Source organism: Taudactylus pleione, unplaced genomic scaffold, assembly GCF_031769625.1.
Source record: "Taudactylus pleione unplaced genomic scaffold, aTauple2 ptg000282l, whole genome shotgun sequence".
Classification (NCBI taxonomy): Eukaryota; Metazoa; Chordata; class Amphibia; order Anura; family Myobatrachidae; genus Taudactylus; species Taudactylus pleione.
The window spans coordinates 9,836,347-9,862,569 of record NW_028284684.1 but is presented as its reverse complement, the minus strand read 5'-3'; the positions used below and the strand labels follow the sequence as shown (position 1 = coordinate 9,862,569).

The window sequence follows — 26,223 nt, the reverse complement described above, 5'->3', positions numbered from 1 at the left end:
GAGGGGGGGTGCTCTGAGCGCAAAGCCAGGGGGGGTGCGATCAGTGTGATCGCCCCCCCGCACAGGCATAGGAGACTGCTGTGGCTGCTGCTCAGCAGCCACGAGCAGTCTCCCATTGCAGCTCAGCACATGCTGTGTGCTGGGCTGCTGGGGGGGGGCGGTGCTGGACCCGGGCCCCCGCCGGGCCCCTCAGAAAGCCCGGGCCCGGGTAATCTGTAACCGCCCCCCCCCCCCTCTCGGCGCCCCTGCATATGTGTATGGTGCTGAGATGGTGGTGGGATCCTATCTGTTACATTTATACTGGGAGTCACAATTTCTTATGGTGGCCCTGACTCCTCCTTGGCCATTCCTAATGTCTCCATTGGTCTATTCCAGCTGTTACCTGTGTAGAAAGTGAAGTACAGTTATTTGATACTTACCTACTTTTATAAAAGCATTTCAAGGAGATTGTGAAAGCAATACCTTTGTACACAGAGCTATAGAGAGATTATCCTGCTACTTCTAAGAGGCATGTCATAAGATTGACTTACAGCCTACTATAAATGAGCCCCAAAGCTGTTATATTAGTTCAACACAAATAAACTATATAGGTTATACATTAAAAATATATGATGTACTCTACTATTTTCTAGCATCATAAAAGACTCCCTGTAACTTTCTCTCCTCCACCAGCTTCATGCAATTCATCACCCATCTTCCTGTAATTCATCACATATACTTGGGCATACAGTCATTAATGTAGCCATCAGTGTGCTGGAGTGCAATGGCCATTTTCTTGTAGCACATCTTACTTATTTTTCTCCCCAGTGTTTCCTCTTTAATTGGCAGAAAGTAATGACATCATCACTGTGTTGTGCTCACCCAACCCGGCCTCAGGGAAATTGCTAAACTGTTCAGAGAGTCAGATAGATGATCTCCACTGTTTCAGGGTGTCGGCAAGTATGAGTTACTTTAAGTTTTGTTACCAGTTAGCCAAAACAGTAAAAAACAGTGAAATAGAATTATCTCCAAAACATTATTAGCAATCAATACCAATGTTAATGTCTTAAAAATCCTCATAATCACTACAATAAAATCTGTCACTTTCTGCCATGATTTTTGTTAATGCCTGTCCATTTAATAAATGTCTTTTTACTTTCCTGGCTTGATTAGCAATGTTAGTTAGGGAATTAAGACCACTCTGTTATCTGCAGAAGACACCTGTGACCATCATTGTAAAGGCAAAATCTATAGGAAGGTTCACCCTTTGCATGCTGGATTACAATGATCACTCATGTCTGTTTCTTGACAGTTATAACAAATTTGCTATGGAACTTTATTTATATATTGCAGTTTATTTGAATGGCATGCTCTAAGTTAGCTGTGCCAATATAACATTGCTGACAGAATGCTGCACACCTACTGAGTATGTAGCCTTTAATCTACAAATCATCATGATGAGTTTCATTTATTGCTGTAAAAGTAAAACAAGGTTACAGTCTAAGGGCAGGATGTACTAAGCATCGCCTCTCATCCAGTACAGTTGATTACCGAGGTATGTACCTATAATATCACAAAGGACAGCCCTCCTGATAAGAGCTGTCCTTTGTGATGCCCCTGGAGAGATGGACTCTTGGGTTTAACACCCAGAGGTCCCTCTGGCGTCCTTCTGCGCATGCACAGAAGAACTTGGGCCACAGGGGGTACCTCCACCTGAAGATGGCATTGCATTCAGTTGCTTAGTACATATGGGGTATGCGGTAAAACCTCAGAAAACTGAATTTTCGGGGGTTTTACTGCATTCTCCTCTAACCCTTCCCTAGCAATTATGTTACAGTAGTTGTTTAAAGATAAACCATAAACATTTTTTACACATAACTAGATATATGCGCGGACCCCTGTGTTTTGGCAAAACCGCATTCAAATCTTATGATTTTGGCAAAATCACACTCAAATGTTTTGGTTCGAATTCTGTTTTGGCTTTAGATTTTTTTAAAATTGATAAAACATCTAAAATCATGTAATTGGGACCTGTTTACATGCAATCCAAAACCCGATATTTGTTTTTTAAATCTAAGTTCTGAACTTACAGCAGACCCGAGCCAGGACTCGGTTCTACTCAGAACCTCAAAAGTGATCCGAGCCGAGACTCGATTTCTACTCGGAACCCCAATGTTCGGGTGTGTTCGGTTATCAGGAAAACCAAACTGCACATCTCTACAAGGAACAAAGAAGGTCCATCTGGTGACCTGAAGTTTAGATATGTGGAGTTTTCAGTCAAGCTCAACAAAACTCCATACACAGTTGCACTTGCTATGGGTGTGGAGATACACGCACTTATACTGTGATTTCAAACAAATATACACTGTTGCTAAATATTTTTAACACAAAATAGTCTTAAAAGCAGTATATTTATGGCTATAATAGACTAGAGGTGTATCTTTTTTTAGGGACTCATACTTGATTATATTTTATTAGCAAGCCTTATTAAATGAGTAATTATTATTATTATTATTATTATTATTATTAATACAATTTATATTATTATTATTGTTCTGATTCAGTTTTGCTCTATGTTTTTTTATAGTGGCGCAGTCTAGAGGGGCACCTGAGAACTTCCAAAGGTTTTCAGCACCATCAACATATCTACCTGTAAATTATCGAATGGCCTCTTCAGCATCCGCCTTTCTTTTAAAAGAGAACAGCCAAGATTTTATAAGAAATTGTAGTCTGCAGTCAAGAGTGGAGTCCTTCTTCATTCACAAATCCTTGAGAACTCCTGTCCTAAATGCCAGCTATGGGCCTTTTTCTGTGGAAAGAGAAATTCCGGAAGACCTACTTCTGTCCCATCATGTCTTTGCTTTTAATAAGTTTACTTTTAACTGGAAATTGAAATCTTATGTAATCAATGTAAAGGTATATCCCAACAAACCCAAAGTGCAAGTTTTATTTTACATTGCAGGCAGAGACTGGGATGACTACAGCGCGACAGAAAAACTTCCTTGCCTAAAGTTGTTTGCATTTCGGGAAACCAGAGAGGCAAAAGGAAGCTGCAGGTTACAAGGGATTTTAGGCCTGTGTGTGGCTGAACTGGAATTTCAGCCCTCTTGGTTTTCTTCACCCCCTGTTGTTACAGGACGTAAGAGAAATCCAGAGCAGTCTGACGGCATCCCTGTGGAACTTTATTACAGCATTCATTTAGAGGAAGATAAAGCCGAGTGTACAGTGGAGGAAGCCCGGAAAGGAAATGCAATCCGTCCTGGTAAAGACCAAGGAGAAGATTCGGTTTCTCAACTACAGAGAATCACCACTATAACTCTGTACCGTAATCCAGAAAATTCTCATCTGACAGAAGTCAGGTTGGACAGCAATGTTGCCCTATGGTTGCCATCAAAGTCTGTCAGACAAGGAGAAGTTTTACATGTATATGTCACAGTTGCTAATAACTCAACATTGGATCAGTTCACATTGAGGTACAGTAATATATATTTTTACTGATAGTTTATACTGTAAATCACACAGTTAGTTTTTGTGACCTCATATGACTCCAATTGGGTTTCAGTCATTTAAGTTATTTAAGTCATTAAGTAATGAAAATAACATACATCTCCATCTAATATGGCCTGTTTTGGTTTGTAAGTGTTATCTTTTATGTTTTTTTTTAGTTATTATTTATATTTTATATCTGTCATAGTAATAGCCAAAATGTTTCTTTCATGTATTCTTGAATTCATATTTGTTTAAGTTACAAACACAACTGTTAAAATACTATTCTATGATTAATTGTCCTTTCCGTAAAAGGTTATTTCTTAAGTTACCTCTCAGTCTTCTTTACTACAATTTCAGTGTGTTCTCTCTCCTTCAACTCCTCTTTGTTCTCTTCCTAACTCTCGGAATACTTTTGATATAGTTGAATGTTTCTAGTTTATAACCTTTATGTCCTTATTTTGAATCCTTTCCTGATAATTTTGCAATGCAGCCATGAAAGCCCTATCGGTATATGTAAGCCTGAACCTTAACCCAGTGTGACATAATAAAACAATAACTTATATTAACTTATCTAAAATAATGACAGACAACTTTATTGCGAATAAAACTTTGATCAGCCGTTTTTTTTTTAAATTAAAAAAATCTTACTACTGGTGGCGGAAAGAAAGAGCGGCATCAGACAGATGGCCAAGTCAACCAAAGCAACTCCACTATCCTGCACCATACTTGCAGAGCCAATTGCCCTTTAAGCAAGTAAAATTTTAGGGTCTCCAAATCTTCCACCAATACAGGCAAAAAGGCCCAGCCAGTAAGCCAGTGCAGCTGACATCAGTAGGGTAAAATCAGCCGTGTATTGAGGAAGATTGCACAGATAATTTAAGCTGGGTACACACTTTTATGATTGCAGGCTGATCAAGTAAAACTGTTCCAAACAGCCGTGCAGTCTGTACGCGGCTGACAGGGGGTCACACTGGGAACACAATGTGCAGACATAGCACAGTATGTACGGGCTTCTATGGGATCGGGAGGTCGAACCAACGAATATTAAACTGTACATAAGATGTGGCTTCCTGAACCCGACCGTTGCAGGGGCGTTAAAAGACATTTATCGGCTAACGCTCCTGCATCGGGACAAGGTACACACCTATATAATCCAATGGCCGTTCTCTCGATATTGGATGAACGCCCCGATGATTGTATAGGTGTGTACCCAGCTTAATTGCAGTGAAATAGCCACTGTCACAACGCTCTTTCCCGCTGCCTAAAATGACAAGGAGGGAGGGAGGAAAATTCTAAGCTAACAAGACAGAGCCCTGCCCAACAATGACCTAAGTCAATAAAACTCCTCCCACCAGCTAAACCATCCTTAATTCTATAGGCTTACACAACAACCATAACCACTAGCCCTATCAGTACTTACCCTGGATCACCCTCTATACCATCAAATACCTAGGGGTTTAAGTTTGTTCCTGCACATAAAGTGCACTCTGCTCATACACCACCAAATCAGTAGTCCTTCTCTGATGTTTTTATGTTTTCATAATAATATCTTTTTGGCAATGTAGCTACCAGAACTGTACCTCTTTCTGATACTAATACCTATTCCAATACAAGCAGCTATTGTACTTTATTTCCCCACTTCTTCACAACACTACTTGCTTACCTCCAATTCATCTAAACCTATAACAACAAAGTCCCTTTCCTCTTCTGTCCCCACCTCCCTCTCTGTCCAGCCCCATTGCCTCTTTCCACTGCTTTGCACCCTGTCCCTCTCCCACACACACGCTCCACCTGGTCACGGTGACCAGCTATTTCCTCATCTTCTGTGGCCCTAGGTCCCGTCTCCCTAGCAGTGACAGCCATTGGAATGGCGGCAAGCTCCCTGGCTCCTACTGCGCATGCATATTAGAGACGGGACAGATCTGACAGAATTATTATATAGATTCTGGTTTTAAACGTTTGTGATCCACATGCAGTATTTTACATTGTATGAAACTTAAGATTCTACACATTGGTCGATCACTATGGTTTCTCTATAACAGGCATGTCAAACTCAAAATACCAACCAGGCCGAATAATTAAGGTCTACGAGTGTGTGGGCCGCAACAAAAAAAAAAGTCTTATATGCAATTTTGAAAGGTTTATTATTAATAAAAACCAATGTAGTGCCCCCTGTAGTAGTGCCCCTTATGCAATTCCACCCTGTATTAGAGCCCCTTTTGCAATGTCCCCTGAATTTGTGCCCATTATGCAATGCCCCTTGTGCAGTGCCCAAGTAGTGCCCATTATGCAGTGCCCCAGTAATGCACCTTATGTTGTGCCCCCAGTAATGTCCTTAGTAGTGCCCCTTATGCAGAGCCCCCAGTAATGTCCCTTATGTTGTGTCCCCAGTAATTCTCCTTATGCAGAGCCCCCAGTAATGCCCCTTATGCAGAGCACCCAGTAATGCCCCTTATGCAGAGCACCCAGTAATGGCCCTTATGCAGAGCCCCCAGTAATGTCCTTAGTAGTGCCCCTTATGCAGAGCCCCCAGTAATGCCCCTTATGTTGTGTCCCCAGTAATGCCCCTTATGCAGAGCCCCCAGTAATTCTCCTTAGTAGTGCCCCTTATGCAGAGCCCCCAGTTATGCCCCTTATGTTGTGCCCCCAGTAATGCCCCTTATGTCATGTCCCCAGTAATGCCCCTTATGCAGAGCCCCCAGTAATGTCCTTAGTAGTGCCCCTTATGCAGAGCCCCCAGTAATGCCCCTTATGTTGTGCCCCCAATAATGCCCCTTATGCAGAGCCCCCAGTAATGCCCCTAATGTTGTGCCCCCCAGTAATGCCCCTTATGCAGAGCCCATTATGTTGTGCCCCCAGTAATGCCCCTTATGCTGTGCCCCCTCCCAGTATAGAAAAAGCCCCACTCACCTGTCTGTGCAGTACTTTCCTTTCTCCACAACGGCCCCTGGGCACCACTCCAGTCCACGCCGTCCCGCGTAGACGCTGCCGCTGACTGGATCTAATTAGATCCAGAGCGCAAGGCGCAGGCTCTGCTCGTCGCGGGTGACGTCATGACGTCACCCACGCGCTGCATCACTGGGAACACTGGTCTCTGAAGCGATCAGAGGCTTCTGATCGCTTCAGAGACCACTGTTGTCAGCATGCAAAGTAAACACTGCCCGATCGGAGCTGTGCTCCAATCGTGGCAGGGGTGTGGGCCACATATTATATATACAGTATGTGAGCCCACACTCTGGGGCCGCAGAAAATGTTTATTCGGGCCGCATTTGTGACATGGCTGCTCTATAAGAATATGTCATTATTTTGTCCATACTGGAAAATCTTTGTATTAGAGACTCAAGTCAAAAACAGTAATACAAAATATGACTGTCAAAATGAATCATGATTTGCTAGTAAGATAACTTGTTTCAGGATAGGTCCAGTAAAATCAGGTGGTGAGGAAACTAGGCCAAACTGATCAGGTAATTACAGCAGCTTAACATCTGCAGAAGCCAGATAGAGCACCCAGTCTGTATTTCTGGCCAATCTGTGGGCGAGACTACTCCGGGGCCATTTTATCATAAAAATATAACTGTTTGGAACATTTTCCAGGCTCTGCTGGAGGGTGGGTTGGGAGGTTGACAGTTCAGAGGTACAGTTTAACAGTTTAACATGCTTTACAGTATGGCTACAGAGCTGCTGACCATGGAGTAAAATAGAAGAAACAGAGAGAGGTGAGTTGCAAATTGTGCGATAGAGAAAAGCCACAATTTTGGAGACACTTGTCAGTTATACCTTTAAATTATAGGCTCTTGGGGATACTACTCCCCACCCTAATCAGTATGGAAACACAAACAGAAAGAGCAGTAGGTAGTGGTACTTATGTATTAAGATGCACATAGGTCTTACATAATTTCTAACTTAGGGCCGTATTCAATTAGTTTTGCACCCGCAATAAAGTTTTGCCTGCCGGACTTTTCGCCTACATCGCTTATTTTGGCCGCGGAAACTTATCGTGCGTGCCCCCGCTATTCGCCATATTCAATTCCAACAGACACAAAAACGCCGGCACGCGAAGTCAGAATAGGCAGAAAGTGGTGTCAGAAACGGGGAAATCAGCCTGAACCCCCCAAAAAGTTGCAGAAACATTGGGGATCAATGTAGTAGTGCCCGATTAGCCCTAATAAAACTGTTTGGGCAACTTAAGTTCGCACAATTGCCACTAATTAGCGTATTTGCACAAGTGGTGAAGAATCGCTTAAAGCAGTATTTTTGGGTGAAAATGAGTAGTCCTGGCAAATTTGGGGTACCTGAAAATGGGTGCAATCATCTTTTAATGTCTCTAAAGTGAACTTTTAAATCAAGTGAAATTCCACCCCCAGAAATACACCTGCAATCCCCAAAACACTTGACCCCTTCTTAGAGCACCTCCAGACCCTTATTTCGCTAGTTTGCGAACTTGTCCCCCCACTTTGCACTTTTTTGCCCCCAAATTCAAAGTACTTTTTTGGGGTGTTCTTACAGGTTTTTTAGGATTTTTTTGCCGTAGTTGTCCATTGGAGGATTGTCCCAAGGGTTCTGAGTGGTTTCCCCACCTTTGCACCCCCAAACAAAAATTTTGCACTTCTTTTCTCCACCTATTCAGAGGCAAAACTTTTTCACCTATTACTTTGCATTGACTTTCCGCGTACGCGAAAAGCGGATGGAATTGAATACGGCGATACTTTTCCGACAGGAGAAAAGCTTTTCGCGGCTAATTGAATACGGGCTTTAAAACGTCACTTTTATTATTAACATTTTTTTTTTAATTTACATAATAGTTAAACAATTAATAGTGAAATATGATAAGTAGATAGTAGTGTGCAACAAAGAGATTTTTGCATGCTACTATCTAATTTTTTTATTATATTTCACTGTCGTAGGTATTGTTTGTTTGTTTGACTCTCTACAGTGATGCTATTAACTTCCCTACTTTTGATGTGTAACTCATACATGTCAATGGGGACTCTCCCACCAACCTGACCGTCTGTCACAGGCTGCAGCGGCGGACCCCGACCTCCAGCTGAAGATTTTTTATTTATTTTTTAAAAATGTTACTGTTTGTTTTTTTTTTTTTACTTTACTGTATTCTGCCAGGAGGACCTGCCCAGCTGAAAGCAGTTTAGGATAACCCGCTATACGCCACCTGAGAATGGCGGATAGTAACACCATCAAATTCCGAAAATACGTAATTTTCTGTATTTGATGAATAGCCTAATTTCTACATCCCCTTACTAATGTATGGGGAGTGTGGAAATTAACACAGATGGACTTAACCAGGAGATATCAGTGATATCTCTTGTGTTAAGTGTGTTAATGAATGCTAAAAAAACGGTAATTAAGGAAAATGTCCTTAAAACTGTTATTTTAGTGTAGATGAACAGGCCCCTATGTCACCAAATTCACTCTTCTGAAAACATCAAACTGTGCGGGTACTGTATATAAAAATTTATGGAACGTGACCAGCCCAAAATTCGCCAGCACAGACTCTGCATACGCATTTTTCCAGAGAAAGGCTTTCTCCAATTTATTAGGTGGTTCTTGCTGGAGAAATCATATTTTTCTCTTGCTGTATCACAGTTTTCTACAACTAACATTATACTGCTCTGAGCTCTTGAGAGAGTTGCTTGATGCAAATTATCAAGCACCTAATGAGACAGTGATTCTCTCATTGCATTTATGTAGTTATGTAGGTATTCTGGCTCACACAGAGAAAATTCACACTGATCCCTCCCGAGCAGGCTCATTGCTCCTCCTCTACTCTGACAGCAGTTTTTTCTGGTTAAGCAATTATTCTATTGCAGTGGTTCCCAAACTGGGTGCCGTGACACCCTGGGGTGCCTCAGGACTGTTTTTTAGTCAGTGTGATAGACAAAACCAGTGCTACTGGCTGCCAATCAAAAATATGTGGACAATAACAACCGCAGCCCTGCCACCACCACATAACTCAACCTAAAGGTGACATATAAGCACAATTTACTTCATTTGATTTTTGATGAACTTCTCAATAAGAAACTTTTGGCCCAGGAGTGCTGTGGAAAAAATGCTGATTCTCAAGAGTGCTGTGATTCGAAAAAGTTTGGCAACCACTGTAAAATCTATTGTTATTGTTATTTGTCATTTATATATTTCCTGTAGGTGATTGTTCTAGTCGCTAACAGGCAAACAGGAGATAGAATCATGCAAGATGTGACAATATTCACTGTCTATGGAGGCCCAATGTGTATCAAAGGCATGGAGTGCACTGCAGAGAAGTGATTTTCAACCTTTTTCAACTCGCGGCACACTGATAAAGATTCTTAATTGCCAAGGCACACCATCAGTTTCTTTTCCAGGTTTTGGACCCAAAGAAAAAAATCTAACACATTAGCCCCCCTTTAGGATTGGATTAGTTTGGATTTTCCCGCCAAATTCGTATTTTTCCTGCCAAAAATCTGGTCTCAGAAAGAGGCAAAACGTCATCTTTCATGGACACACATCGTCACTCCTGGACAAAAGTTCATGAAAGATGATGTTTGTCCATGAAAGATGATGTTTGTCCATGAAAGATGATGTTTCGCCTCTTTCTGAGACCAGATTTTTGACGGGAAAATCCGAACTAATCTGAGCCTGCACATCCCTAGTACATATGATAGGGGACCCTCAGTGCATACCAGCCAGTGTCTAAAACTCAGTGAGAACTGCAATAGATCTAGTAAAGGCCAAATACATGCAACTGTAAAAAATAGGTTCAATTATCTAATTTATTACCACTAGGAAGATTTAAGTTTTGTTTACTTTTTTTTTACAACTACATTCTTAGTTTGTGATATGCTATATTTTAAATTCTATTTTCAGACAAAAAAATGTTATATCTATTAACCCAACCACTAATTTTGTTTGGCAGGAGGACAAGTCTAGGTGTAGTTATAGAAACAAACCACGTACCCATATTCGTCCATGTTTCTGCTCTACCAGGTAACATACCCTCTAATAGATTAACAATGTATAAATCAAGACAGTACATGTTTTGGAAGCTGACAGAGGAGGGGGTGGGGCACTTAAGCAATGGGGCCTGCCACGAATTTACCCTGTACCCCTGTGTCCCTTTTCAACTCTGCTCCTATAAAAATTGATAGATTCAGAATTACAGCTATTGCCTAAGGCACAGGTAACAATTTGTCTTTCTGTTTTCAATCTCCTATGAAAAGCTTCTTCTTGGGAGACAGAACCAACTGCCTGGTGACGCCGCTGTTGGAGCCACAATTTAAAAAACACTTTTATGCCAGCTATGTACCGACAATGCGACAGGCGATCTGATACATGACATATTGGGCGGTCCCCACACTGGTGACCGCCCGATATCCTGGCACACACCCCCTCCCCCGCATAGTGCTGCATGAGATCGTACATCGCACCTCCAGATCTCTTGTGCAGATAGATAGATCTTGAGGAGCGATGGACGACCTCACGGGAGCGGGCACCGGACGATATCAGGCCCACACACAGAAAGATAAAGCTGCGATATCGTATCAATCCGTCAGATCGGCCGCTATATCGCTCCGTGTGTAGGGGCCTTTAGATTTGATCAAGTGGTAATGTTGGTTATGTATACAGCTAGTTATACAGGCTCGTTTCTGGAGTACATGTGCAGGAAAGTAGTGAAATGAAAATATTATATTGACAAATATATAAAATCATACTTGCCTTGGAATGGCCAGGAGGCTCTTGAAAATCATGAGGTGCACCCGGCTGTCCGCAAGAGAGGGAAGGTCCCCCTGAATGGCCGCCTCGCACGCACCCACACCCTAAAGCCCCATCTAAACCACCCACTTACTGAGTAAAAGTGGTGCTCCAGGGGTGCCGATGATGCGATTCGCACTGAATCGTGTCATCATAGCCCCGCCCCTGTTCTACAATGCTGGGAATCTTGGCATTGTATAGCAGGGGGCTGGGCCATGATGACGCTATCACGCCCCTACACCACCCATTATTATTATTATTATTATTATTATCATCCTTTATTTATATGGCACCACAAGTGTTCCACAGCACCTCACATAGTACATAAACTAATAAGTGAACAAGAAACAGGTAATTTACAGTACATTACAGTGCAGGTCAAGGACACGATTTATATACATTGCTGCAATAGCGATTAAAACACTCACAATAAGCAACTGGGAGTTAGCAATCACATGTTAGGTGCCCTTGTGGGCAGTAAGGAGTAGAAGAAAGTGTAAGGAGAAGCACATGAGGGAAGAGGTCCCTGCTCGTGAGAGCTTACATTCTAAATTGCAGCCACCACGCCGCCAGCTGTGCCGAACTGGCTGCCACCTTCCGGAGGGGAATGCCAGAAAGTTGGGAAGTATGTATAAAATTCATGATACACCCTTTAACTTCATCAAGTTGTTTAATAGTACAGTGAAATGAAGGCAAAATAAGAAGTGGAACTGCTAAATTCAAAGTACATCCATAGAGGTGGGACCTTAACCACTTGCCTGGCACTAATGCATGAGATGGGTCCGCAGCCAGTAGTGCTTTACCTGACCAGGTTACATCTCATTTGTTAGCCATACTTGCCTACTTTTGAAAAAGCATTTCAGGGAGATTGTGAAACCACCACCTATGAGCGCGCCGGAAAAGTGGACGTGTACTGCCAGGGGTGTAACTGGTTCTAGGGGGGCCCCATAGCAAAATTTTCACAAGCTCCCCTAAGTCCGTGACCCCCTCCCCCCACACCCTCCACACTCCCTTGTCCTCGACAGTAGACTTAACTGCTCCATGGTCGCGTTGTGCAGGGCAGGAACACTTTCTCTCCCGGTCAGCTCCATCTCCTCAGTCCTCACTGATTGATGCTGGGAGGAGGCGGCCACGCCTCCTCCCATTATCAGTCAATGAGAAGACAGAAGATCCGGATCCAACCGGGAGGACGTGACCACGGAGGGGAGGCGGCCACGACCATGGAGCAGGTAATTCAACTCAAGGAGAGGGGAGCAAGGAGGGTGAGGGTGCAGATATGGTGGGCAACGGACCAAGGCCTGGAACTGTAGGTGCAGGGGGTGGGCCGGGCCCCTGGTCGGTCCAGGCCCCATAGCAGCTGCACTCCCGGCACCTATGGTAGTTACGCCACTGTGTATTGCTCCGTAGTGAATTTACCACTATACAAGCAAAGCGGCCACCTAGGCCCAACGGGAGCCAGGGGACCTGCTGACAGGGCTGAATAATGGTGGAACGCAAGCTCCACCGAAAATCCCAGAGTGCTGAGCTGGCTGAATACTCCCTGCAGGCTGTCAGTGATTAGACAGCTGTTGGATGACGGCTCTAGCACTCGCCTGAGGGTGCTGGGGAGGGGGGTTGGAAAGCACTACCCCTGCACTGATCACAGCGCAGCACCAAGCAGCACACTGCAGGAGAACTGCTAGGGGGGAGACGCGTTTCTGTGCAGGCAGCTATGTTCTGTGAATGAGGGAAGCAGCAGGGGCGGGCTGGTACGTCTTTGCTTCAATGACTACTCACACATTCATCTCACCATCACCTCCTTCTTCTCTACTGGCCGGTGGCTGCAGCAGGGAATCAGCGTCTCATGTAATGACGCCAACATGCGCTGTAGCATTACACTACAGCACATGCGCGGTAACTAATAAGTGCCGTGGGTAGTCAGGGAGGGTGGTTACTGGGGAGTGAGCCACAGCAGGGGGAGGGGGTTGCGAGAGAAGGGGGGCGATTGCTTAATTGATTTTCTTTTGGATAGTTTTGCGGCCAACCGATGCGGTCAGTATGTAAATCATCATGTGCCGCTGCCCTTAACCTCGGGGATCCACAACCTTAGGGCCCAGGACGGGTGTACCCTTTGTATCCCCCTGTCGCCAGGCCTGGGAGCGTTGGAACGAGTTTATGCTGGGGGGGGGCAACATAAAATAGTTCCTCCTGTCGCCGCCCCCCCCTTCAACATCAACCTGAACTTCCCTGTTCCCCGTAGCTCCATGGGCATGAAACCCCGCCGAGTCCATGGAACCACAATTCCATCATCACGCGACATTATATCTGACCCGGGTCAGGACTGGAGAACAATGGCCGCACTCGGTTAGGGGCTGTGCTCCTCTGCATCGCATGGAGGAGAAGGAGGTGTAATGTGTTATCTTTTAACTTAAAGACCACACATTACACCTCCTCCTCCTACTTACAGTGCAGGGGCTGTGCAGCCTATTGCTGTAAAGCACAACCACTGATCATCCGCGGCCAGCCCAGCGCCTTTCAAATGTTGGGGGCGAGCAAGCTGCCCCCTTGCACCCCCGTTCCGACGCCTATGGCGCTGCCCATAATGTATTTGTATTGCAGAGGTGGGACGAGGCCGGGGCTCCACCAGTGCTGGACCCAGAGTTGGGGGCAAGGGGGCCCAAAATCACTGTCTTGCTTAGGGCCCCATGATGTCTAAATCCGCCTCTGCTACTGCTACATCTGAGAGGCATGCCACAAAATTAACTTACAACTTAAAATTAACTCTTTTGGCTGGGGGTGATTTTTAAAAAATAAAGAATTACATATATAGTTACACATGGGGAGGGGGGTACTAAACAATGGGGGCCTATTCACTGGGGGTGAGGGTGGGGGCTCTGCCACAGGAATCTATTACCACTAGGGGGGTGGGGATTGATAATGCTAGGCAGGGCTGTTTCTAGGGTCTAAGGCTCCCAGTGCGAGCAGTCAAAATGAGCCCCCACCCCTCCCAAAGAAGCTGTAATATTGCGGAGTGGGCGTGGCCTCATTGTGAGGGGTTGTGGTATCACAGACCACAGAATGTCAGCCGCTGTGACTACTGAGCCCAGGGGTGGCTAACCTGTCAGAGGCAAAGCGCTGAACAACTTATGTAGTTAAATAAAAGACTGACAGCATGCGCGCGCCTGAGGCGCACGCTCAAAAAATAGGGTGTGTACTAGCTGTCACAAGCCCACGCCGCATTTGTGTGTGCACGAGTTTGGTGTGACATGTGCAGGAGTATGGCCTTGTATCACACCCGTTTTTAGTCATGTTGGGGGCGAGCCGAGGACATTGAAAATACAAGCCAGATCCACATAAAATATACTGAAATAAGCCAGGTCCACATAAAATACACTGAAAAAGCCACTTCTGGATTACACTGAAACAAACCACTTCCACAAAAGCCAGAGCCACATAAACTACATTTTAAAACCACATCCACCTCAAATACATTATTAAATCCAGAACCACATAAAATACATTTTGAAATCCAGAACCACATAAAACACTCTGAAAAAACAAGATTCACATATTAGACACTTCATTCCAGCCCCCTCCCTTGCCATTCCAGCCCGACAGGTCTTAGGCTTCCCCCCCACTGGCTCTCAGGCAAAAGTTCCCATTATACAGGGGCACTACTACTTGGTGCACTGCATAAAGGGCACCACTTCTGTGGGCCCTGCATAAGTTGCAATACCACTGTGGGCACTGCATAAGGGGCACAAATACAGCGGGCACTCCATAAGGGGACACCGCATATGGGGAAAACTACAGGGGGCACTGCCATGAGTGGTGCCCCCATTAGTAGTGCCCCCTGTAGTCATGCCCCTTGAAGTAATGCCCCTTGTGGTAGTGCCCCCAATAATAATGCCCCTTGTATAAATGCCCCCATCAGTTATGCCCCTGTAGTAATACCCCCAATAATAATGGTCCCTGTAGTAGTGCCCCATTAGTAGTGTCCCCAGTTGTATTGCCACCAATAGTAATGCCCCATGTAGTAGTGTCCCCTGTATAAATTCCCCAGTATTAATGCCCCTGTATTAGTGCCCCCAATAGTAATGCTCCCTCTGTAGCAGTGCCCCAAGTAGTAAAGCCCCAAGTAGTAGTGCCATCAGAGTAATGCCCCCAGTAGTAGTGCCTCCTAGCAATGCCCCCAATAGAAGTACCCCCGAGTAATGTCCCCAGTAGTAGTGACGGGGTGCACCCAGTAGTAGTGCCTCCCCCAGTAGAAGTGCCCACCTTGTAATGTCCCTTGTAGTAGTGCCCGGGTGCCCCCAGTAGTAGTTTCTTCCCCAGTAGAAGTGCCCCCAGAGTAATGTCCCCAGTAGTAGTGCCCGGATGCTCCCAGTGGTAGTGCCTCCCCCAGTAGACGTGCCTCCCCAAGTAATGTCCCTAGTAGTAAAGCCACCTGCACATAAACCCCCAACTCTAATACTTACCTTAAGCCCTGCTTCGGCGTTCCCTGCCATCCGGTCCGCTCAGCTGCTCCTCTGCACTATGAGAAAGACGTCATAACGTCTCTCCCATAGTGCAAACTGCGGGAGCCGGAAGCTGGAGCTCACGTGTGAGCTCCAGCCTCCGTCTCCGGCTGCTCTGCGGGGAGGAGGAGAAGTTCACAGGCTGTTTCCACAGAAGGGGTCGGAAGCGCCACGCCCCGTGCGATTGCACGGGTCGCCCGCCCCTAGAAACGGCCCTGGTGCTAGGGATCTTTTGCCAATGGGAGGATATTTCTGATGGAGGGTGGGAAGTAATATTACAGTGGGGGCCCAAAGACATGGGGGTGTGTGTGCAAAATACCCCCTAGGTATATTTAAAAAAATATATATATATATTTAAATCTATTTTTTAAATTACTCGGTTTGAGGGCAAAAAATGTGTCAGTTAAGTGGGTAATCGTCTATTCATTATGGTGTTTGTTGTCATTGCACTAAGATTAGGAACATTTAAGGCTGAGTTCTGCTGGGGAGCCATGAGGACTTTGATGGCCACACACATGAGATAAAAACTTGGGGTAACTTTGTCCATCACATGGGTATACGTTTATGAAGCAGGCGGTCGGGATTCCTTCTAGAGTACTTAATCCCGGCGAGGGTTAAATGACAGGTGTCTAAATCTAGATGCCTGTCATTTTACCGACGCCGGGAGACCGGCGCCCGGGATCCCGATCGAAGGGATGCCGGGAGCTGGGCGCGGACAGCTGCGGGGCAGGGGAGGGTTAGGTTTAGGGCTCCCGGGTGGGACTTAGGGTTAGGCACCACCCCGGGAGGTTAGGGTTAGACTAGGGGGAGGGAGGGTTAGGGTTAGGCACCCCCGGGGGGAGGTTAGGGTTAGGCACCCCCGGGGGGGAGGTTAGGGTTAAGCACCCCCCCGGGGGACTTAGGTTTAGGCAGTGGGGAAGGGGGGGGTTAGGTTTAGGCACTTAGAGGGGGGATTAGGGTTAGGCACAGGGGGGAAGGTTAGGGTTAAGCACCCTAAAGGAGGGCTGCCGCTACCGGGTTTTGAATCATACCGATTCCATCACATGGCAGAAAATACCAGGCAAAGCTATGCACGTTCTAGGCTTCCAACTTTGTATGCACAGTGGAAAAGTAGATGAAAATGTTCAAAGTAAGATGTATAGTTTTTGCATTTTACATGATGAATTTCAGCTTGTATGCCCAGGATAGAAAAGTTCATACATTTGCTTATTCACCTGTTTAAAATATAAAAAAATTTTATTAGAACACAATTGTATTACATATTTTATAATAATGCAGGCTTTCGGATCACTGCCAAATACCCCATTTAATTAGGTGGTAGTAATTTGACTTTTTGCTGTGAAAGAATATCTTGTTAACGTTTTAAAGACTTAATGAGATTTCTTCACATCACTTGTAAATTCTGAGAAATGTAAATAGAGAGTATCTGCTGCAGAGTATAAATCTAGTGGGAGCTGCATTAGTTAAAAGATTTTCCCTTCTCTTAAGCAAGATGTGTCCCCTAGGATTACTGCAGTTTAAGTGTTTATAACTCAGAGCAGTGAGAATTAAACTAATGGGCAATGATTTGGAGCAAATGAGGCCTTAGAGATGTAAAGAATTCACACAGTTCACCCATGATAAAAAGAGACTAATCTTTTTTACATAATTTCATGGCTGCACATCTTGTATAACAGACAAAACATAGCCTAAACTTGACGCTATAATATTATTACTGCTGTTCCACTGGCCTCAGGGCCGGCGCTACCACTAGGAAAACTTAGGCAGCTGCCTAAGAGTGCCGGCCACTGCAGGGCGCCTCTGGAATAATGTGTAGTGCGTACCGCACATAAGTACAGCCCGCACTACACTACTAGTAACAAACACACAGCCGCCGGCGCCGGCAGCTGTGAGTTTGTTGTAGCAGCCGAAGCGAGTCAGACAGACTCTCATCGGCTGCTGCTTCCACTGCCGGAGCTGGGCTGGAGCTCACTCATGAGCTCCATTTTCCAGCTCCCGCAGTGAGTGATGGGAGAGACATCATGACATCTCTCCCATCATGCAGAGCGGGCGGGCCCGGGGGGACAGAGGAGCGGACGCCAGAGCGGGGATTAAGGTAAGTGGAGGTTTTTTTTACGTGTGTGTCTGTCTGGATCACTGCTGGGGGTACTCCTGGGGGGAAGACGGACTACTGGGGGCACTACTGGTGGGAAGACTACTATTGGGGGCACTGCTGGGGTGGGACTACTACTGAGGGCACTGTTGGGGGGGACTACCACTGGGGGCACTGCTGGGGTGGACTACCACTGAGGACACTGCTGGGGGGACTACTACTGGAGGCACTGCACTGGTGGGACCACTACTGGGGGCACTGCACTGGTGGGACCACTACTGAGGGCACTGCATAGGTGGGGATCGATATACTGCAAGATGAATGGAGTCAATCCCCATTCACTGCATTGAGCCGGCTTAACAACAGTCAAGGGGGTTTTAATCAGACAGGTTTGTTGACCAAACAATCTAGACTGTTTTTCAGACATTAAGACTCTGAACAATTATCGTCAGGTCCATATACTGAACAAAAATCATTCAGAACATTTGTTTCATTGGCTGAATGATTATCGTTCAGTGCATAGTCAGCTGTATTCTGCATTTGTTTGTAAAACTTTGCACATTTTGCTTTGGAATTTAGCCTCAGGGCCGCCAAAACAGTTAGCTGGTCTGTGTGATACAAGAAGGCGGGGTCAAATACAGGAGGTGTGGCCACATTAAAATGAATGGAAAATATTTGCAGAGGGGGACATCGCTACACTTTGGAGGGGAACATCTGTAGATTGCGGAGGGGAACAAGTAAATATATAAAAAAAACCTGTAGCCATTGGCAAACATACCTGGTGGTGAGCTGATGTCACCAAGGCCTAGCAGCAGTAACATCAGATTGGCTGCCTGTCATTACTGTGCGCTGGCTACAAGAAGCTCTCATTTTGCTCTGCAGAGATTAACAGATTATCCCGATCTTGCAAGACTGAGAGCTTTTCCTGCTCACCACACTGAGTTCTGCGTGGCCGCCGCACTGTAATCACAGGCAACCAATCTGATTCGCTGCTAGGCTGCCTGTCACAGACACCTCACTCACTGCTGCTAGGTTGGCAAGTATGGACAGGTTTTATACATCTACCACCCTGATGGTGGCCCTGGGTGCGTGTCCCGGCGGCAGCTGCACTGCGCCCACTATGTGGTGGCACCCTTGTGCAGCCGCTCTGCTGCAACGGGACCCGAGCTGGCCCTGCCTGTAGTCATTCTAGCCAAATGGGTACACTTGGCAAAATTTACCAGTAGCGAAACGTGCCTTTGTGTGTGTTTTCTTGATAAATCCAGGCAATACTTAATTTCTTATTGCAGCAATGACAAATTGTAATGATCAAAACCAAGTCCCTTTAGTTAATAAATATGTCTCAAAGGGCTCTATTTATCAACATTATTTTTACTAAAATAATGTGAAAAAGGGTGTTTTCACACCCTTTTCACATTATTTTAGTATCACCTATAGTTATTACAGGGCAATTGGAGTAGAATTCGTAAAATTCTACTCCAACCCCTAAGTATCACTTATTTTTAGTAAAGCAGATTCCATTTCTCATAACTGTTATGGGAAATGTGATCTGACCATAGTTACTAAAAATAAATGTGAAAAAAATATCGGGGGAAGCCCTGTGATAATAGCGCCACCTGGAGGTGGAATTATCTAGGGTCTCCCCCGGTTACCGGCCTCCTGCCCTGCTCTAACGGGGAGAGCAGTGCCGGGAGTCGGTCCCTGTAATCAGCTGTGTGGTCTAAACAGACCGCAAGCTGATTACTGTAAAAAAAAAGAAAAAAAAAATTAGTAAAAAAAAAATGTACTTACGGGCCTCCGGTGATGACTCCCCTCCGGTCAGCTGGTCTCCCACAGTGCACTGCTGCCCGGTCATCAGGTGATCGGGCAGCAGTGCAGTATGGGAGATCACCTGACCGGAGGAATGGAGAACATCACCAGAGGCCTGCAGCATGCAGGTAAGTGTAAGTAAGGGAGAGGGAGGTCGCGGGGGGAGGAGGGGTCACGGGGGGCGGGGCTTAGTGTCGGGGGCGGGGCTTAGCGCCGGAGGGGGGGTAGCAGCGGCGACCGGTCGGCGCATGCGCGCACACTTAATCACTGTATTTTTTGTGAAAATACCATGATAATGCTCCGAAGGGGATTACCAGGGACAGAGCTTTATCGCAAGCTCTGTCCCTGCAAGGGATTTGTAGTAAATCCCTGTGATATTGCCTGAATTCGCAATGCGAATTCACTTGGTAATATCACACTACAATCTGCATTACCAATGCGGATTGTAGTAAATAGAGCCCTTAGTAAGATAACTTGCAAATCATCATTTAACCTTATTTTCTGTACTGATTTAGCTAAATGCAGCTTAAATTAGTGCTGTTTAAACCTGTCTGATTCTCTACAGATGTGTCCACATACTGTACACCAATTCTCAAATCTGGCTATTTGGAGCTCCACAAACTTTGCACCATTTGACTTTTTCTTGAAATTTGCATCTTAAGGCCGAATTCAATTGCCAGCGAAAAGCCTTTCTCGGCGAAAAGTTTTTTACGATGACATCCTTTCGCCTGTCGGAATCATTCCGCCGTATTCAATTGCAAAAACTTTTCGCCGGTGCGAAAAGTCTGCACCATCTAACCAGCGTAAAAGATTCGCCTGTGAATGGAGGTGGAAAAAAGTGCAGAATTGGGGGTTTGGAGTGCAAAGTTGCAGGAACACACCTGCAGCCTTGGGACAGTCCCCCAAAGGTAAACTGTGTCAAAAAAAAGTTTACAAAATACTTTAGAAAACCCCAAAAAAGTACTTTCATTTTGAGGGCTAAAAAAAACAAAGTATGGGGACAACCTTAAAAACTAGCAAAATTGACTCCAGGGGGTCTCCCAAGTATACCTAAGTTTATTTTTGGATTGCATGTGCATGCTGAAGGTGCATTTTTAAAAAAACGCACTTTAACAATTTTTAACCATGCTCGCACCCATTTTCATGTACCCCACATTTGCTGGGATTACTTACTTTAGCAAAAAAACCCCTGCTAAATGCTATTCTTCCTCACTTGTGCAAAGACGCTAAATTGCACCAATAAAGAGCATTTAAGCACCCCAAATACCTCCAACAGGGCTATTCGGGGGTATCCATAGTGATCCCCCATGTCAGTGCATCTTTTTGGGGTGTCAGGCTGTTTTCCCCAAATCAGCCAGGACTTTTTGCCAATATGAGTTTCGACGGGATGCGTTTTCGCGTCCTTTGGAATTGAATAGGGTGAATCGCGGTGACGAGGGCGATACATTTCTGGAGGCAAAACTAGTGATGACGGCGAAAAACTTCAGCATACGAAAAGTCCGGGACTTTTCGCCGGCAATTGAATATGGCCCTTAAACTGCTACTTTTAACCAATTATTTTGCAACAAAAATACTAATCCTAAATACTTAGTACACTATTATATTATAAGATGCAAAATTCAGGAAAAAGTACACAATCTGTATGTGCCACTCATCATTATGCTTTATCTGCTACTTTGCAACAAAAAATACTAATCCTAAATACTGAGGAGCATATTTATTAATCAATATTTACGGGATATACCCCCAAAACTGCCATTTTTAAGGATCTCCCAGATGTACCGTGTAGGGGTCATAGCAGATATCTCTGGTCTATGGGGGGGCTATACAGTCAGGTTTACCAAGCTCCGGAATGTGATGCTTTCCTGAACTTGCAGATGACTTTAGCCTTTAGCCTATCATAACCTATGGCTACTTTATCACACATTTTAACAGGGAGAGATCCTGAGAAGATGGCCATGCGTGCGCATTGCCTGCAGAAGACCTGAACAAGGAACAGATGTGATAGCGATTATTGGAGCCTGTCTCCTTGCAAGTGACACATCATAATCGAAAGACCACACCCCTCTCCCCTATCCCATCCTCTCTCTCTCCCTCTCTCTTACCTGAGTGGCGGCCGCGGGAGGTCAGTGGCTGTGCTTTATAGCAATAGGCTGCACGGCCCCTGCACCACATAGAGGAGGAGGTGTGATGTGCAGTGTTTTAAATTAAAGACCGCACTTTACACCTCCTCCTCCATGCGGTGCAGCCTATTGCTATAAAGCACAGCCCCTGACTGTCCACGGCTGCCTCTCCTTTAAAATGTTTGGGGTTGGGGGGCGAGCCGCCCCCTTGCTCCCCCCTCCAAGACGCCCATACTTGCACCATATGGCACAAAAAGGATAAGACACATCCTCTACCATTAAAAAGGGTTGCAAACATTTTAGATGAAGGAGTCATTAAATGGCAAGGTGTAGGGGGCAGGGAGGGGGCATACACAGTGAAATGTTACAGGGAGTGAGAAATACTTATTAAAATGGAGCGAAAATTATGTGATTCATTGTGGAATGCATCATCAAACTCTGGGACCAATCACTTTCCCAGGGATCTATAGGCAAAGTAGGCAAGTATGCTGAATGGTCTGTTTAGTCTTACTTTCGTAGTCACAGGATGGTAATAACAGATCAAACCCATTAAAAATGCTTTATTCATTATATCTATTTTTAATTGTAAATTTGTTTTAACATTCTTTCTGATTTTCTAAATAAATGTAAGATATTTTTAAACTTTAGATTTTGTAATATTTATTTATTTTTTTTACACTTAGAAATGAGCCCAAGTTGGAATCCTGTCTATGCACAAATGGACAGATGACTTGGTAAGCAGGTAACGTCTGCCTTTGGGTGCAGGATTACCAAGGCTGCTGAGTGCAGGTAACGTCTGTCTCTTGGGTGCAGGATTACCAAGGCTGCTGAGTATCGCTCAGCTGGCTTTGCGAATTTCTTGCTTTTAATTTAACTGCAACAATGGAAAAAAATAGACTTATCACTGAAATTAAGGGCACACTGATTAATTTACTCTATGATCCCCTTTGTAAACTGTCTAAAACCATGATAGATGGGGAAGAAATAACTAATTAAACTTTACTCTTTAAGAAAACAGTAAAAAAAATTGGGGTAAGACAAAATTAATGATGTTTAACCTTTGTGTGACTTTTGCATTTAGCTGTCCTTAGAATTAAATAGAAATAAAGGGTTATTTTACAGTTTTTCTGTAGCCTAGTTCAGTTGTCAATTGGACTGAGAAAAGCTGAATACAACATTTATTTTATTTAAAGTGCTTTTCGAGTGCTTTATTCTTTTGTTCTTTTTTTGGGGGGGGGGTATGTGCATTCTGTAATAGCTCAAAAAGCAATGAAAGAACTCTGAGCTGCATTTGTGCCCATTTTTGTACATTATACTACTTTAGCTGTTACAAATATCATTTTCACACTACAAGTTAGCTTGTAAAAACAGCCTACATACAATATAAATGCAGTTGCTGGTAGAATTTTTTTACAACTGTTCTGTGAAATATTTGTCTAAAGTGTCCATAGGCTGCACGACAGTGATGGCCTAATAGTATAAGCTCCTCTATATGGGATCGGTATACTGCAAGATGAATGGAGACAATCCACATTCACTGCATTGAGCCGGCTTAACAACAGTAAAGGGGGTTTTAATCAGACAGGTTTGTTGACCAAACAATCTAGACTGTTTTTCAGACATTTTAAGACTCTGAACAATTATCGTCAGGTCCATATACTGAACAAAAATCTTTCCGAACATTTGTTTCATTGGCTGAATGATTATCGTTCAGTGCATAGCCAGCTGTATTCTGCATTTGCTTGTAAAACTTTGCACATTTTGCTTTGGAATTTAGCCTCAGGACCGCCAAAACAGTTAGCTGGTCTGTGTGATACAAGAAGGCGGGGTCAAATACAGGAGGTGTGGCCACATTAAAATGAATGGAAAATATTTGCAGAGGGGGACATCGCTACACTTTGGAGGGGAAAATCTGTAGATTGCGGAGGGGAACATCTGTACACTGCGGAGGAGGGACATTTCTTCTCCTCCATAGCTTTCCGGGCACCTTAGACAACACCTAGCCCATGTAATTAGAACCCACACCCCCCTCCATTTTGGCAGCTCTTCGTAGTCTTACATATTCCAAATCTCAAACCGAAACCCAAAACACACAGCAGAATGAATTGACTATTATTATCGCAATTCTATTCATGAACTATAATTTATGTGTATGTACAATGTGGAATGGCTCTCCCTGGAAAGTCACAGCAAAACATAGAACTCAAACATTTTATCACCACATGTTTCTGTCTCTGCCAAACTCTATTCGCTGATCTCTATATACTGTCATAAATCTGGACCTAAATGCTGTTTTTCTATTCATGAGATTTCAAGAAATTCTTTTTTAAGTAACTTTTCTGTATAAAGTTTTGTCTAGCATTGTAATTGCTCTTTAACTAGCTAACTGGCTTATTCAATACAGCACTTTGCAATACGCAGGCAGCACATACTGTTCATGACTAACACGTACTGCAGAGTATTGTAGGCACAAATGCAGACTGAAATGTATATAGAGGCATATTATATCTCGGAGAAAGGCATAGATTATTTTATTTAATAAACCTTTTTTTCGCTTACATATTTATATGGTAATTTTCACCTCCCACCTTGAGCTTGATGGCTTGCTTTTTAATATGTAAATTACAGTATATATTCATCATTATATTGAAATTTTGCAACCTAGCAACCTGAGAGTTCTCAGCACATTCATTCAATGTACGACGAAAGCACACATTCAAATTAGCTTTCAAGGCACTATTTATTTGTTTTCAGCTTTAGAATTAAAAAGGAAAAAAAGAATATGTGAAAATTGTTTGCAAAAAAGCTAACTGTACTATCTAATTGATGCATATAAATGTGGAATTTAATATTTATTTCAGGAATTCTGAAGATATTAATTTCTGTATGATCCATTTTTTCTTATACCCCTTTTCCATTGTCGCAATAATCCGGGTTATTGCCGGATCTACCCGGGTTGCAGCTCAGTGGATAAGGGGTCCCCAAAAAAATAACTGTGACCGGGGTATCCAACCCGGGTAGCAACTAGGGTTGAACATGGGAAGGACCTGGGTTAAGGGGCAGTGTAAACAGGTAACCCGGGTCAGAGGACCACAGTCCTGTTTACAACATGAGGAGATCTGGATTTCCCAATTATGTAATTTCCAAGCACCGGCAGAAGGGTTCCACAGCAGCCGGGTGCAGTGTGAACGGCGCCAACATGGGAATGTTACATTATAGTGTCAGCGGCTGTGACACTGTAACGTAATGTTTCGCATGCAGGTGCACCCGCAGTCACACACAGAATATAGGCATGCCGCATATATTATTTTACTCAGCAGGAGTTGGTTGTCCATTCTATTTGCGTCACTGTGCGAATAAGTGTATTTGAAGGTGAAAAGTGGCACAAAAAGACGCTCAGCGCTACAGTCACGCCACAGCATGGCACGACTAGAAGGGCTGTTTAATGCACAAGGAAGTAAGATGTATGTGGACACATCTGTATAACACATGTAACTCTGACAAGGAAGATAGGCCCCGCTAAGCTCTGGGCCCCATAGCAGCTGCACACCTTGCACCTACGGTAGTTACACCCATGGTAATAATAACTTAATGAAATGTAAAATAAATAGCATTTTGAAGTTTTGGAGTATTGTATCAGCTTTATGCAAATAAAGAAAAAACATTTTATATTATTTAATGGATATTAAGTGATCCTATACTACCACATTTAATCAAGCTGTTTCTGCTATGGCTTGATAGTAGTATAATGGTGCGTACACACGGGGCTTGATTCATACCCGGTCTCAAGCGCTGAGCGCTCGCAACCGGGTCGATGGTGGCCTACAGCGCATGCGCACGACGGACGGAGTGATGGATCCTCATATGTGCACTGTATGTTTGGATGTTGAAGTAATATTTCCCTCACCCCATTTATGAGGCAGGAGTAGTCAAATAAATGGGTCTTGTTGGCTGGGACCCACTCTGTTAATCCCCAGAGCTGAATCCTCTAGCTGGTTGGTAACCGAGAAGACAGGACTTCCTCCCTGTGAGGGAGTTTCCCAGCTGCTGGACTTGGGGTGGTTGTTCTCCTCATGTCAGCAGGGCCAGATTAACAATGGGGTGGATGGAGCTACAGCTCCAGGCCTCCACATAAAAATAGACCTATCATCATGGCAGCATGATAGTGACCAGCTGCATCAAATAGTCACCTTTAAATCTTAACTATTAAAATGGCATTTCAATCCCCACCCCCCACAAAATTCAGCAAATTTTCTATATTTATGTATTTAGGGAGACAGTGGGGCTGAGAGTGTAGGGTGTGAACACATGTGGCTCTGGCCACGCCCACATGACACTGGCATACGGGCACACAGGGGGGGGTTCCGAGTACCTAGAAACCACCCCTGCATGCCACTACATCGCAGCGCAGCTTATCAATATTTTTTTTTTTTTGTAAGGAGATCTCAGCCGGCAACTGTTCCTGGTTGACTTGGCTGTAGGGGGAGCTGCA

The 26,223-nt window shown here is 44.4% G+C and overlaps 1 protein-coding gene across 1 annotated transcript in view; it reads left to right on the top strand.

Annotated features, from left to right (window-relative positions):
* The window catches only part of TMEM132C (transmembrane protein 132C), a 594,252-nt gene that overhangs the window by 206,939 nt on the left and 361,090 nt on the right, over positions 1-26,223 (top strand). Inside the window, exon 2 of the mRNA XM_088482165.1 lies at positions 2,567-3,452. Within this exon, the coding sequence (XP_088338291.1) occupies positions 2,567-3,452 (886 nt within the window). The remainder of the gene's footprint in view (positions 1-2,566; positions 3,453-26,223) is intronic.